At 43.8% G+C, this 16,113-nt stretch overlaps 1 protein-coding gene across 8 annotated transcripts in view; it reads left to right on the top strand.

Moving 5' to 3' along the window:
* Positions 1-16,113, top strand: part of SLC14A1 (solute carrier family 14 member 1 (Kidd blood group)) — a 56,871-nt gene that overhangs the window by 27,420 nt on the left and 13,338 nt on the right. For 2 of the 8 annotated variants that reach the window (XM_044934550.2, XM_006075293.4), the window contains exons 2-5: positions 5,437-5,500; positions 10,702-10,852; positions 11,433-11,622; positions 12,810-12,938. In XM_044934550.2, the coding sequence (XP_044790485.2) occupies positions 10,717-10,852; positions 11,433-11,622; positions 12,810-12,938 (455 nt within the window). In that variant the 5' untranslated portion in view covers positions 5,437-5,500; positions 10,702-10,716. Of the gene's footprint in view, positions 1-4,766; positions 4,789-5,436; positions 5,501-7,364; positions 7,542-10,698; positions 10,853-11,432; positions 11,623-12,809; positions 12,939-16,113 lie in introns of those variants that run through there. The other 6 variants (XM_006075291.4, XM_006075290.4, XM_006075289.4 and 3 more) reach the window with 5 other exon arrangements.

Raw genomic sequence — 16,113 nt, 5'->3', positions numbered from 1 at the left:
TCATTGGCAATGCTGGGGGCCAGGCCATCCCCCTTCTCTTCTTGGCCAATATCTTTAATAGTCAGGAGGCAATCTGATGATTATAAATCACTCTCAAGAGACGGTCAGGGAGACAGGGCCATGCCAGTCCCCAACCCTCATTTTCCCCAACACTCCAGTCCCTTCTTTCTACCTGGTCTAAAGAGATTGAAAATACTGTCCTCCTACCCTTTTCCCTACTGTCCCTCTTTGGGAAAGTATTATTTTTTTTAATTATGAAGAAAAAAAAGCACCAGCAGGGTCACTGCTCACCAGTAAGGCCGCTACATGCAACGGCAGCCCAGCATTCCTTTCATCAGAACATTTTACTGCCGTCTATAGGGGTTTTGTTGCAGAAAATACATAAAGGTCTTGAATGCTAATGATGCCCCTTTTGACTCGGTGCATCTGCACAGTGCACAACCTTAGGTGCTGGCTGAGGATACCAGAGGAGCTACATGATGCTCCTGACACTAGCCTGAGTTTAAGAGCTGGAAAGAAAGTGACGCGTGGACAGAAGGGATCTGATAAAAGTCATAGGTAGATCCCCATGAGGTTTTCTCGTGCTTCTGCTGCATGCAGGACAAACAACCAGATATTCAGTGGAGCTGAATAATTGCACAACAGCATTGTTTAAGAGCAAAAAGGTAGGCTCCTCGGTGCCTCCTGCCATCACCCATCCCCAAGCTTCCCTGTCCAGGACAGGCAGTGCAGCGGGTAGAAATTGTGCATTTTATGCCACTTGGCTCCATGTTTCAGGAATTCTTACCACAAAGGGTCCCCTTGAATGGCGTTCTGGGTCAGTGGGGGGTCTGGCTCTTGTCTGGAGCCTATTTGTCCGACTCTTTACCAAACCAAACACTGTGGGCCCAGAACGCAGTGCAGAGGGACTTTCTGTGCTCAGTTTGTGGTCTTTGCTTCTCTGTGCGGCCGTGGAGGGCGGTGGGGGAGCGGGGGGTGAGGAGGGGGGTGGTGCTGGTCGGCAGGATAGGAAGAGAAGTCTGTCTGCTTTTTCTTTAGCACTTTCTCTCCCATCTAGAAAGGCCCTGCTCTGGATTCAGAAGAGCCCTCTGCCAGTTCCTCTCCTGCAGAATTCCTGTGTAGACCCTGCCCTGAGATACCTGTGGTGCAAATTATCTGTAATGTCAAATTTCTTGTCGATAAATCAACATCCAGCAGCAACCAAAATGAAGTAGTGCTGGGATAATTTCTGGGTCAAAAAAATACATTTTTTAAAATACCTAAAAATGCAAGACATGCTAGGAAAATATTTAAATTGTGTCATTATCCATAGTTTTTGTTCTTCCTTCTTCCCCATTTCCTCATCTAGCTCTTATTTCCTCTCACGTCTATTTTTATAAACTTCCTCAAAAGCTTTCTGGAAAGAAAGAGATCTGATATCAATAAAAAAAAAAAAAAAAAAAGAATTACTAGTATTCTCCAGCCCAGGTGGGACTGCACACCAGAGAATATATTTTTAAAATAAAAGACAATAGCAGATCTGTCACAGGGCTGGGCGGGGAGCGGTGACCACTGTGAGAGGAACATGGACATACCTGTGTTCAGCTCCCAGGAGCGCGGTGCGGACGGGCAGAGGGAAGAGAGCTGGGCGTGGACACTTGCACAAGGTGGGTGGGGAGAGAGGGAGCCTCCAGGGGCAGAAACTCGGTGGAGAAAGTCAAAGAGGATTGAGGCGGACAGAGGGTTACAGGACCAGGAGAGGAGGGGCTCGGCGAGGAGAGGCCTAGGTGGGACTTGGGAAGGGAAACAACATTGGTGCCCGAACACTCAATAAATGATACCAGGAGGGACTGAGAAGAAGTCATGAAATTGTGAAATCAGGGCTGTTTGAAAGTACCTGGGGCCTCCCAGGTGGCTCAGTGGTAAAGAATCCACCTGCCAATGCAGGAGACGCAGGTTCGACCCCTGGGTTCTGGAGCTTCTGGAGAAGAAAATGGCAACCCGCTCCAGTATTGTCTAGAAAATTCCATGGACAAAGGAGCCTGATAGGCAACAGTCCATGGGGTCATAAGGAGTCAGACAGGACTGAGCAACTGAGCGCACGTGCAGAAGCACCGAGGAACCTCTGTATGCACTTGTTATTGGGCGCCCGGTTATCCTTCTAACATCCAGTGCAGGATTCTCTCCAAAGCCACAGCCACCCGGCAAGACCCTGGCATCTTGGGGGTCTTGCAGTGAGAGAATGTGGCTGCCGCCTGCCCACCTCATGGTTCTTGCTGAACAGTTGTCTCCGCGCTCATAACTACACCACTTCGGATGTCAGAGCCAAGAAGCCTTTTCTCCTGGTTCAGGCTGGGATCAGGGACCCTTTCAGGAATCCTCAAGGATAAACCAACCCAGACTGAGAAGGGCAGATATTGGAATGGTGCCACTTCCATGCGTCAGGTACAGAGATTTACAAATGCTGTTGCAAAACTTCATCACAATGTCACAAAGGAGTCAACTTATTCAATTTTACAGTGAGAAATCTGACGGCCAGAGATGGTGACGTACCTCAGGGCACACGGGGACAAAGCCAGGATTCAAACTCAGGTCTGCCTGACTGGGAATCCCATGTGCTTTGTTCTACCTAGTCAGACCATACAACACGGCTGTGTTTTGTAACCAGCATTTAAGGTGTGCCTTTGCAAGGACCAGGGGAGAGGGCAGGGAGGAAAGGTGGGGAGGAGTTGGTTCCACAAGAAGACTTCAGACTCAGTGAACACCCTCCACCCCTGACCAGCCCACTCAGGCCACTGAGGCAGCAGGCGGCCTAGGTGCCAAATGGAGCTGGCTTCAGGCTGAGGTCTAGAGATACATGTTGATGCTTGAGTTCATTAAGGTAATTAGTGAATTGAAGAAAAGCAACTAATGGGCAGAAGCTGGAAATACTGGATGATGCTAGGGTTCAAAGCACGAACCTTGATGTTAAACCGGACAAGTGATTTAAATTCTGTGAGCCTGTTTGTGTTAGCTATTCAGTCACGTCCGACCCTTTGTGATGCCACAGACTGTGGCCCACCAGGCTCCTCTGTCCGTGGAATTCTCCAGGCAAGAATACTGGAGTGGGTAAGCCATTCCCTTCTCCAGGGGACCTTCCCAGCCCAGGGTTGGAACCCAGGTCTCTTGCATTGCAGGCAGATTCTGTTTGCTCCTCTGCAAACTGGGAATAATGGCATTAACCTCATAGGACTTTTGTGATGGTTAAATGACTAACGCGGATCCAGTGCTCAGCGCAGTGCCCAGCACACAGAGTGAATGCCCAGCCATTTGTCCAATTCCAATACGTATTGTAACTATCACTCTTACTGTTATTATCACCGTCAGGGATGGTAGTCCATTTGCATAAAGAGCTCACAGATACACTAGTGTGATTCCTTTCGCTCCTCTGCCAGGCTCTCAGTCTGTCCTCTTATGATTCATTTTTCCCCTTCAGCGTAACCCGAGGAATCTTTACCAGGAAGAAAATGTTGGCAGGAGATTTGCCTGAACCTCAAAATTCTGGCCATGAACTTGGGTTTGTAGTTTTTCTCCCAGGCCCCAGATACATACATTGAGCCTCCGGGGACACTGGGAGGGAGGGAATCCCCGGGAAAGCAAGGAGCGCTGTGGTTTGGCTGGTGTCCAGCGGGTGGAGCCAGAGAGTTACTGGCGGCCTCCCTGACAAGGGCTATCAGCTCGTCCAGGCAGGCAGGAGGCCCCACGGACACCTGCACAGCTTTCTGTGGGGTTTTCATTTTTCAAAATTGTGTGCATGACTGAGCGACTTCACTTTCTCTTTTCACTTTCATGCACTGGAGAAGGAAATGGCAACCCACTCCAGTGTTCTTGCCTGGAGAATCCCAGGGACGGGGGAGCCTGGTGGGCTTCCATCTATGGGGTCACACAGAGTCAGACACGATTGAAGCGACTTAGCAGCAGCAGCAGAAGCATTCTACAGTTCACCTCACTTCTGTTCGTGATCTCAAAACAGGCCACAAAATTGAAATTTAAGGGAAAAAATGAAGAAGAAAGGGATTTTTCGCTTGAATTTTAGATATATCTGCTATAGAATATTTGCCTCCTGACTTTTAAAGGCAGCAGAGTTTGTCCTGGGATTCTCACCTGGAAAGAGGGGCATTCCAGGCCAACATTTATATTTTTGTTTCCCTCCTCACTGGGGAAAAGGGCAGGTTGGTTTCCAGAAAACACTTTGTGGACCCAGGTTCTCCCCACACTCACCCCACACCCCAAGGAACTTTCCTGGATTCCTACACCTGAGCAGAAACCACGTCAAGTCTAAGAGAACTTTCCACCTGGGAGCTACCACTTAAACTCCAAAGTCTGCAGCACAGCAACCTGTCTCTATGTTTTCAGTTGAAGTGACACTCTATTGATCCTTTTCAGTTACACGTCTTCCCCAGAACAACCCAGGGTGAGGGTAGGCTCCAGAGGAAACTGCAAGGGGAAGATAACCATGAGCTCAAGCAGGACTGCTGCTGGACAAAGACCTGGGAAGCCCCAGAAACGATGGCAAAGTTGCTGGCACCAAGTCAAGAACAGAGACAGACAGACAGAAGGTACAGGACAGGGGGCCCGCTCCTCGGCAGTGCTTTGGCCCTGTGCCTGGAGTGGGAGGAGACAGCCAGATGCACAGATATGCAGAGTGGGTCCTGAGTATAAAAGCTCTGGGTCCCTCCCCCAGCACCCTCCTCCTAAGCACCTCCCTTTTAATAGAGCCCAGCAGGGCTTTATCAGCCAGTGCCTTCTGCCCCGGAAGCCAGCTGCTGTGTGAGTACCCCTGTGTCTGTTCATTTTCAACTGTTCATAGTGGGAGGGCTGTCTCCTTAGACCTCTCTAATTTTTCTCTTTTTAATGGAGATATATGTTTCAGATGATTGGAACTGAGTAAAAGCACAAAATTAGAATTCTGGTAGACTAGCAAACCATTTACCCAAATCACAGGCTTCTTCCTGGATGCTTGAAACAGCTGTCTTGGTTCATAGTTTCTACAGCAGGGTGGATCAGCACCAGAGCTCCGCGTGCAAGAGGGTTTCAGCGAGGAGTCCACTTGAGGTGCCAAAGGACTCTGAGCTCACCGACGCTGCATAGGAGTTTGAGGCTGTGTTCTTGAAATAAGTAAAATTGGAGATCTATCAATACAACTGAAAAAAAAAAAAAAGTGGGTATTGGGAATGGCCCTTTCCAAGTACAGTTTTCCAGATCACCCTGCATGTACCATCATGCTGGAGGGAGGACACTGGAACACGCTTTGGGAGAACGAGTCCCACTGCAAGCACAAATTTGGCAATTTCTTTTCAACTACACTTTCTGTTGTGGAATTCAGACCTCAAGGCTTCAAAGGGAGTGTGTTCCAAGGAGAGAGTGTTTTAAGCAGGAGACAGGATACCTGACAGCATTTTCTGTTTCTCATCACAGGTCTAGAGAAGGCTGAGCACTTCCCACAGCTTAGATTCAAAAACTGCCTAACATAACGAGTTCTGTAAGTATCACATAAATGTCAATGCTGAAGTCTCCTAATTATGATAGAGCATGAATGTTTATATGCTTTCTTCCATATCTATGTCCAAAACTTTGCATTATTTTTAAAACTGATACTTGAGGCATAGAAGTTAAAGACTTTCCGAGCTCTCTAATTATACATATTTCTAATATATGCTGACAATAGAATGAGTTGTATTTCCTATAAGAAGTGTTGTTAAACTGAAATCTTGATATTTCAGAATGATGAGTCCTGCTTTGTGGTGCTAAGTGATCTGGGCTATCAAAAGTGCTTTCTGACTTCTATTGTAAGCTCACTGGGTGTAGCTTCTAGAATATTCTCGGAATATTAACCTCAACACACACAGGCCTTGTTGTGGATACGTCTGTGATACAAGGGAGTGAGACTTACTTGGGGGCATGGTGAGATGTTTGTTTGTCAGAAGAGTCACTGCTTCTGGCAAGGACATGGGGTGAAACAACCTTTGCTGTTGTTCAACACCCCCCTCCCCAGGGTTACGTCAGGGAGGCCATGAAGACAGACTGTGTCCACTATGTTACTGAGCCCTAACACCCCCTTGGGGACATCAGTGTGTATGGTTCCAGCCTGGAAGACAAAGAGCCACCAGGGCTTACCTGTTCCGTAAGGCTGTTCTGCTGAGTGAACATGGATGGTCCAAATTTTGGAGTCCAGTTTTTTCCTCTATAAAATGAAGGCTTGAACTATATGCTCTCCCAACTTCTTCTGTCTCTTGGCTCTTAGAAAATATTGATGTTGAGCTCAAGGATGTCATTTTCCCAGACATGAGTGATTTTGGTGGTGGGGAAACATGACAGGGGAATGTGACAGTCCTGCCTGTCTCTTTTCTTTTTCTTTCCTTCTTTCTTTCTTTTTGTTTTTTAAACTAAATATGAGAGCCCTATTATTGGGTTTCTTAACGTTGCTCTTTGTCAAACAAAAATATGCATAATGCAAGCCACCTGTTTGGTGTTAGCCAGATCGTTTAACCATGGATAAATGTACATACACACATACACAACTTTTTCCGCAGACCTGTCAGTAAAGTTTTCCACAATTATGGATTTTTCTGAAACACTCTAGCAGAGTGTTAAGTTTTCAGATTTCAAACCAAGCCAGTGGAAGAAAGTAATTAAAGAGGAAGAAAAAAATAAATACCAAACATACGACTTTTCTGGAACTTCTAAAGGAAGAATGCTATCCTTGGATATAATGGAAGTTTTTTTTCTATTTTTTTTTAAGGGAAACAAAAAGTTGCCACACCTGTTGAATATAACTATGAATTGTTTATTATTAAAAGGTGATGTCCGATTTTTACCAATTCTTATTCAGATAGAAGGAAAATAATGCCATTTAGCAGTCTCTTAGACTGGGCTTTTGCTGTGCAAGTGTGGCTAGCTAGCATCTTATTACAGAAAATAGAACCCATACCAGGGCTTCTTCTCACGTTTGTAAAGATCAAGGCTGAAGGAAATTGTGGCTCCATCCCCGAGATGGAGCCCTAAGAGTTCACCTGAAGTGTTTCAGAGCCCAAAGCCCACCACTCCCTCTGGAACAGGCTTCAGACCTGTCAGCTTCCTGCCAGTGGAGAAACACAGGAGCACAAGATCCGTACGTGGGTCGCTGTGCAGGATGGCTTGCCAGTTTTTTCTTCTGTTTTAAGCGAAGTAAAATGAACATTTGGTGTCTGCAGTCAGCTCATCATCTCTGCTGATGGAGCTCTAGCTGATGAAGAAGTCTGCCTTCTTTGTTGAGGTCTCCTCTCCCCAGGAACCCCCTAGGAGAGCTCTACCCTGCATTTCACATCACAGGCAGGGCACGATTTCTGCTGATTCACGTATTTTTGCCCTTTGTTGTGTATGGAAAGAAAGGAAGGATGAGTGGACGGTCTTTGATTGGCGCTGCTGGTGACGCCTATCCTGGTCCTCTTTGGAGGGGCCCTTTTGGAAAAAAATCTGGTGAGGCAGCGCACAGAGTCTTCCCCTGGATAAACTTGGCCCTGGTCCAGGGGCCAGAAGAACAGGTATGCTACCTTTGTACAGCTTCTGTCTCTGTGACTCTGCTGTGTCTTTTCTGAACCGAGCCTGGGAAGTGGGGTCCTCATGCTCTGCTGAGCGGTGCAGCTTGGGCTGAGCCTGATGCACAGGGGTCTTGGTCCAGAAACTCACACGACACTCGTCTTGGTTTAGATGTTGGACCTTTGTGCTGCAGAGTTTTGACAACCATGGAAAAGCTAGGAAAAAAGCATTCTGGGGATTTTTATTTATCTTGCTTCTATTTTATAGAGTTCATTCCTTATATTTTCTTGTGCTGTCTTTTCAGGTGAAATTTAATGACCTACTTAGATTTGAGAAGTTTGAACTTAGTTCCTGCTTCATCACCTTGTATTGCCTACCCAATTAGGATATGTAGACTTTTAAAGTTCCCTAAAGAAATACAAAGAGTGTAGCATGATTAAAACCTCGGGTGAACCACAACTGTTAAGTTACTGGTTTCTCACGACCAGTTCTCATGCCTGCGTTCTGGAACGAGTAATCAGGGTTCCCAGAGCTCTATAGTGTTCAGTTCAGAATAAATGATTCCCTGGGGGAATCAACTCATGAGAAGATCTATCCCTCTATTACACGGTAGCCCTACCACCCACCCCCATATATGGATACTAGAAAGACAAAGCATAGCAAGTCTTCTGTATGCTGGGCTGAAGATTCAGATCAATGGTTCAATCTTTATCCAACTTTGGGTGGCTGGGCAGGGAACTCTGGCCTGTCATGTTTTCAATCATGTCTGGCCAGTTAGAATATCAGGTTTCATATCTGTATCTCCAAAATCTCTGAGGTGATGATGTATTGAAAACCCTCTAAAATAAATAAATAAATGCTGGGAATTTTGAGAACACGAATTTGTCCACCCTGGGATAACCCCTGTACCTGGTTGCTTCTGTACTTAATGGAAAACGCCCACTTTAATCTTTTCATTCAGTGCTGCCTCTGTAAAGCTGGATCTATCTACCCAGTTGCAGAAACTCAAGGCAGTTTCTTGTCAATGTCTGGACTGGAGCCTGATGCCTCTCCTAGGATGTGTGACTTTGAGAACGGGGTCATAATAGCTAAGGAAAGGGCTTACCAAGCAATATCTTCAGTTACGATATTTAAAGAGAGATAAATGAAAATAAATGATAGCTATCAGTTAGATTATGAAATAAAACCCAAATTTTTCATAATTTCTTAATAATTCAAAAGGTTTTCATTGTTTAACTTCGGGCCAGCTGAGCTCCACATAGATTTAGATTTGGTTCCTGTCCTCCAGCAGTTTTTAGTTTAAGAATCTCTTAATGCAAAGCTTCATTGAAAGTCTCACAAATGCTGGTTTCTATCACAATTTTGCCAAACCAAAATGACCTTGGTCTAGAATGCATTGCATAAACAGCCTCTACTTTGTGGAATTGCTGGCCATCATTTAAAAGCAGAATGGTTATTTGGCAGTGAATTAATACAACTGAAGTACCATCTTGACTCAATAAAAAATGAGTTACACGGATTTTTGTACTGGGATTAATAGAAACCAAAACTGAAATCAGAATTGCAAAAAATAAAAACTTTAAAAGTCATAACTTTTATTACCTGTTAATTGGGCTTTAATAGCTTTTTGTTGGATATGGTAAATGGAAGAACAGTGAGGCCAAAAATAGGCATAAGAAACCCTTATTCACAGCCTGGTTGCAGGGAGAAGACGAGTTGGTTTAACCGCATGGGTTTTGGGTATTTCCTTGGTCACGTCTTATGTGCCTGTGGCTTCAGCATTCCACACTTGTGCCTCCTGGGGTCTGATGGTTTTGGTGTTCCCCTACTGCACACTGGCCTGGCTGTGCTCTTTGCTTTTCTTGCAAACTCAAAGTGGTTTTGCCATGGTCTTTCTCCCTTTGCCTACCTCTGGGATGACATCATTGGTACTCTTTTATATCTACAATCAGCACCATGAAACCTTCACTTTTGTCTACAGGGTACAATATTCTGATGATGCTGATGCTTTGTTATTGCACACTCAACATGAGGAGTGAAGAGTCTTGTAGTGAGCACAAGCTATGGTCATACTGTTAGTATTCCCCTGAGGCATGCTTACTATAAGTATGCCCTGTACACTCTTACAGTGTACAGCTCTTAAGCTGTAATTCTTTGGTTTTCAACAGCTAGCCCACTTCCACTTTTTCCATTTTCTATATCTTTGTGGAAGATTATTTTGCCAGTCTTTTTTTTTTCTAGTTTAGATTTAGTAAATTATATTTTTAAATGATATAGCCCAAATTCTCAATATTTTAGTGAACATACTAAATATATAATGTATATACTATGTATATAAATGTATAGTCCCAAATTTATGTCGATTTGCACATTTCATTTATTTAATGATTTTGCTCATTTAAACACTTAAATAAACACTTAAGTGTTATTTAAACACTTACATAACAATTTCAAAAATAAAGAATATATGAAGCAGCTACCTGATGTGAGGACGTAGTCAGGATGTACTCTCTGATTTGGAGAGTGAATATTTCTGTGGCGGGGCAGGGCGCAGTTCTTAGGCTATGTCAACACACACAAACTGTCTTGTAAACATTTCTTCTCTTTCAAACTTTTAAAACAAAGCCTGTTTTTGTAAAATAAAAATTGAATCTAAAATGGCTGCTTGTCTTAGAAAGCAGCTGGTTGGTCTGCATTAGCGAGCATCATTTTGTAACCTGACATCTGGCTCCTTTCATTGGAGCAAAAAGGTTAAGTACTTGATTGTAGCTATTTCTGTATCATTTTCTGACTCATTATGTTGAAATTAACTATTTTTAATTTTTTTCCCACTAGACTGAGCTCTTTGAGTGTAGGATATAGGTGCTCAATAAATATTCATTGAGCTAGAAACTGAACCTTATGAAATTAAAGACCAGAACCTTCTCATGGTGACATTAAAAACAGTGATGACAAAAGTAGTCTGGGGCTTGGGTTTTGATAATAATCTTCCTGACAATATTTCAAGAGGAAAATGGTGCTTTCTTAGTTCCGTGGGATTGTCACGGTCCAGATGAAGTGCCTTCAAACTCATCCCGTGTGGCTACTGTGGTCAGACCCCACACTGGCCAGTCCAAAGGGTTCTACATTAAGATTGTTCATGAGCTCTGTTCTTTCCTCAAGAAGCCAGAAGAGACATCCATGGATGAAAACCCCACTGCAGTTAAATTGGACCAGGGTGGAAATCAGGCTCCACAAGGTCGAGGCAGAAGACGCCTCCCCAAGGCACTTGGCTATATCACTGGTGACATGAAAGAGTTTGCCAACTGGCTTAAAGGTATCTACGCCACCTTGGAGAAGTGGCGTTGGGGGAGATGGTTTGCTGGTTCTTCTACTAAAATCTTTAGTTATACTCCCCTATCTTCTATTGCTTTTCTTTCCATTTTTTTTAAACTTTTTACCTTCTAACCTGAGAACTTCTTCCATTCTTTTTCTTTTTAATGGAGACAGTGGTCCTGTTCATGTCCGAGGAAGACACCTAGTTCCACCTTGTAATTTTGGTGCTTAAAAACTGAAATTTTACTCTTGGTGATTCATTCCTTTGGCTTAAGGGTGTAAACCTCTAAGCATACTAAATAAGTCCATTCAATGCTTTCTGGAACTGGGGTTCTAGTATGGACATTGTGGACTGAGCAGAAAGAGGATCTGGGTGTCACTAAAGCAGATCTGGATGCTTCCAAGGATCTGGGGGTCACTAAAGGGGAAAGGGTTCAGAGAAAAAGTTTCAAGGAATATCCGAAGTTAGCCTCACCTTGTTCAGAGGGGATTTTGCTCAGGGTAGGCTTGGGAAGGAGACTTGGGAAGGAGCCCCATTTGCCCCACCAGTTCCTTAGCTCTGCCCATCTCATCTCTTCCAGACAAACCTCAGGCTCTCCAGTTCGTCGACTGGGTTCTTCGGGGGATATCCCAAGTTGTGTTTGTCAGCAACCCCATCAGTGGAATCCTGATTCTGGTGGGACTCCTGGTCCAGAATCCCTGGTGTGCGCTCAATGGCTGTGTGGGAACAGTGGTCTCCACCCTGACAGCCCTGTTACTCAGCCAGGACAGGTAGGCATGTCCCTCCAAGCCTCTGCTTCTTGCTTGAGAACACAGGAGCCAACCAGTGACTCTGGGCAATAGTGATAAAGCCCCACCCTCCCTGGAGAATCAACCTTTATTCCACAGAATGCTTTATATTTGCCTTTAGTCAGCAATCAGGAAATCATTTATAGCCTCTTATTCATAGTACCCGAAGAAGCAGCCAGATCCTTTTGGCAATACATGCGACCAGAATTAAGTTATAAGTAATTCTTATAAATAATAACTAAGGTATAAGACCCTACAGTCCAAAGGGAGTCTACTTTAATGATTGATCAATTATTTATCATCAGCATTTTATTTATTTGGACAAAAAAATGCATATGAATTCAGGAAAAGTTTTAGTGGCTTAATAATTCCACTAATCCCATTATATCTTAGTTCCATGCTTAGTTTATCAAATTCACTCTTCCTGGACAGTGAAAAGGTTAGTTCAGCTTCCAGAGAGATAAATTTTAGTCCCCAGTTATGAAAAGGTACCATTTTAGCCAGGAGTAGAAACTTAATCCATAGGACAACATTTGGAAGTGAGGTTAAATGCTGGGAAGAAAGGGACCCAAGAAAAAAATTAGGTGCTAAAGATGCATATAGTTGAATGGAATAATTTGCCAAGTAAAAGGGATTGTTTTTCTTTGTAATAATTTGGAAATGTATATCTGGAAACAACAAAGTGGAAGAAGATGAAAATATATTCTAAGTTGGAAGACTTGTGTTGATAAAATCAAAGACACTGTGGAGCTGAATTTACATTTCAAGAATCTTACACCTCTCAGCAAGGAAATCAGGCTTAGGGAAGAGTTTCAAATAAAAGTTCTATTCAAGTCAGAGACCCTAATGATTCAAAAGAAATAATAAATTTTGGAAGGAAAGGCTAGAAGGAAACAGACTACGTTGGCTTGCTGATTTCCTTTTCTCTACCCCTTAGCCATGTTGCCTCTGTAGGGGGTTGTTCTATATGCGCATTTGTATTTTATTCATGTATATTTTACTGTTTCATGCTTTGATTAGCATTTGGTTTCTAGAGACTTTGCAATAAAACCCTAAATATAATCTGTTTTTCAAATGTAAATATTACCTGGAAGTTAGAAGTGATATTCACGGGCATGTTCAGCCAACATCCACCCGGGAGGTGTCCAAGCTGTTCCTCTCGCCCACAGGTCCGCCATTACAGCGGGACTCCAGGGCTACAACGCTACCCTGGTGGGAATCCTCATGGCCATCTATTCGGACAAGGGAAACTATTTCTGGTGGCTGTTATTCCCTGTATCTGCTATGTCCATGACGTGGTAAGTTGTACCTGGTTTTCAAAATGTCTTTTTGAAAAAAAAAATTGTATAAGGGGCAGGAGGGGGTGGGGGGAGTTATTACCTAGTGAGCACAGGGTCTGTTTTGTAAGATGAGAAATATTCCGTGAACGGATGACGGTTGTATAACAGTGTGAACATACTTTGTACCACTAAACTGACCGTCTTAAAATGGTTTAAGTGGTAAATTTTATGTTATATATATGGCAATTTCTAGAAAATTATCTTTTTTATTTAGATTCAGGATATGTCTATTGGAAACAAGAAGCGTTCAAACATACTGATGCACGTGACTTCCCCTCACACCTCATCGCCCCCCCTCCTACAGCAACGTTCTGATGTAATTGGTTTGGGGAGTGTCCAGGACACTGGGGTCTTGAAGGCTCTTGGAGGATTCTAAAGTACAACCAAAGTTGAGAACCACTCCCCACCATCAGGAGTCCTCAAACATGCACACTATCAAGACCACCTACAGGGCCAGTTAAAACATGGACTACTGCTCCCTCCCTGAGGCTTCCCGATTCAGTCCATCTGGGATGGGGCCTGAGAATCTGCATCTCAACAAGTTCCCAGGTGGTGCTGATGTGGCTGATCCAGGGACCACACTCTGAGAACCACTGTCCCTATGTAACCCCCCTTACCCACCTGCCCCTGTCCTCCTCAAAGCGATTCTTTACTAAATTCCATTCCCTCCTAAGTCTTTCAAACTAGTTTCTATATTGACACTGTCTTAAATCATTTTTTAAGCAAACATTTCCTTCTTACTATGATAGATTCAAAATATAAAATGCCCGCTCCACACACATGAGATGTGTGGCTACACAGACACAGCCAACCACGGACAGTGTGCCCACCCTGGCTGCAGCCACAGGTGCGTGCAGGAGAACCTGCCGGCACAGCCAACCTCCTCAGGAGAAACTTCCCACCTGTTCTGAAGATGAGGTTCAAGGACCAGAGGTATCACTGCACAGGGTCACCCACACCCTCCCCCGAGTTCAGGAAAACTGGGGGGGGCGGTTCTAACTTCAAAGCCATGGCTCCTTGATTGGGTCCACAAGTGAGGGAACGAAAAGGGCCCAGAGACCATCTAATCTGATATCCCAGTTTACAGGCAAGGAAACTGAGGGTACCTCCTTGCCCAAGGTCACACAGTTCAACTGCTCAAGGACTTAAACCTCTGCCCTCCTGAGTTTACAGTCTTTTTCCTCCAGTACTAAGTTGAAGACTGAGGCTGCCTCTGGTGGGGAGGGAAGGGCACGTGATCAAGTAGTTTATACAGGGGCTTTTAACTGCTTGAACAATATTCTTTTCATCTGTCTTAAATACTTAAAAATATTTTTTCTTTTTTATTTTTTTAATATAAATTTACTTATTTTAATTGGAGGATAATTACTTTACAATATTGTATTGGTTTTGCCATACATCAACATGAATCCACCACGGTTGTACACGTGTTCCCCATCCTGAACCCCCCTCCCACCTCCCTCCCCATACCATCCCTCTGGGTCGTCCCAGTGCACCAGCCCCAAGCATCCTGTATCCTGCATCGAATTTGGACTGGCGATTAGTTTCTTATATGATATTATACATGTTTCAATGCCATTCTCCCAAATCATCCCACCCTCGCCCTCTCCCACAGAGTCCAAAAGATTGTTCTATACATCTGTGTCTCTTTTGCTGTCTCACATACAGGGTTATCGCTACCATCTTTCTAAATTCCATATATATATGTTAGTATACTGTATTGGTGTTTTTCTCTCTGGCTTACTTCACTCTGTATAATAGGCTCCAGTTTCATCCACCTCATTAGAACGGATTCAAATGTATTTTTTTAATGGCTGAGTAATACTCCGTTGTGTATATGTACCACAGCTTTCTTATCCATTCATCTGCTGATGGACATCTAGATTGCTTCCATGTCCTGGCTATTATAAACAGTGCTGCGATGAACATTGGGATACATGTGTCTCTTTCAATTCTGGTTTCCTCGTGTGTATGCCCAGTAGTGGGATTGCTGGGTCATAAGGCAGTTCTATTTCCAGTTTTTTAAGGAATCTCCACATTGTTCTCCATAGTGGCTGTACTAGTTTGCATTCCCACCAACAGTGTAAGAGGGTCCCCTTTTCTCCACATCCTCTCCAGCATTTACTGCTTGTAGACTTTTGGATCGCAACCATTCTGACTGGTGTAAAATGGTACCTCATTGTGGTTTTGATTCACATTTCTCTGATAATGAGTGATGTTGAGCATCTTTTCATGTGTTTGTTAGCCATCGGTATGTCTTCTTTGGAGAAATGTCTGTTTAGTTCTTTAAAATGGATTAAAGATCTAAACGTAAGACCAGAAACTATAAAACTCCTAGAGGAGAACATAGGCAAAACACTCTCTGACATAAATCACAGCAGGTTCCTCTATGACCCACCTCCCAGAATATTGGAAATAAAAGCAAAAATAAACAAATGGGACCTAATTAAAATTAAAAGCTTCTGCACAACAAAGGAAACTATAAGCAAGGTGAAAAGACAGCCTTCAGAATGGGAGAAAATAATAGCAAATGAAGCAACAGACAAACAACTAATCTCAAAAATATACAAGCAACTCCTGCAGCTCAATTCCAGAAAAATAAACAACCCAATCAAAAATATTTTTAAACCTAGATTTATCACTCATTGTGAGCAACCCCAGAGCATAATTTTCCACAAGCCAAATAAGCTGAGAGTTGACTTTTTACTTTGCTGCTAAGTCGCTTCAGTCGTGTCCGACTCTGTGTGACCCCAGAGACGGCAGCCCACCAGGCTCCCCCGTGCCTGGGATTCTCCAGGCAAGAACACTGCAGTGGGTTGCCATTTCCTTCTCCAATGCATGAAAGTGAAAAGTGAAAGTGAAGTCTCTCAGTCGTGTCCGACTCTTAGCGACCCCATGGACTGCAGCCTACCAGGCTCCTCCGTCCATGGGATTTTCCAAGCAAGAGTACTGGAGTGGGGTGCCATTGCCTTCTCCAACTTTTTACTTTACATAAGAATTATTTTATAACAGGATTTATTCCAGGTGTGTTTGGGTTTGAGTATTTTTTTTTTTTCCTGTCAAAAGTTTGCCAACACAACACTTTAAGGACATATTTCCTGATTAAAAAAAAAAAAGGCCCTCTATAGCATAG

Source organism: Bubalus bubalis, chromosome 22 (genome assembly GCF_019923935.1).
Source record: "Bubalus bubalis isolate 160015118507 breed Murrah chromosome 22, NDDB_SH_1, whole genome shotgun sequence".
Lineage (NCBI taxonomy): Eukaryota > Metazoa > Chordata > Mammalia > Artiodactyla > Bovidae > Bubalus > Bubalus bubalis.
The sequence above is the reverse complement of the archived record's forward strand: the minus strand, read 5'-3'. Positions and strand labels throughout refer to the sequence as shown.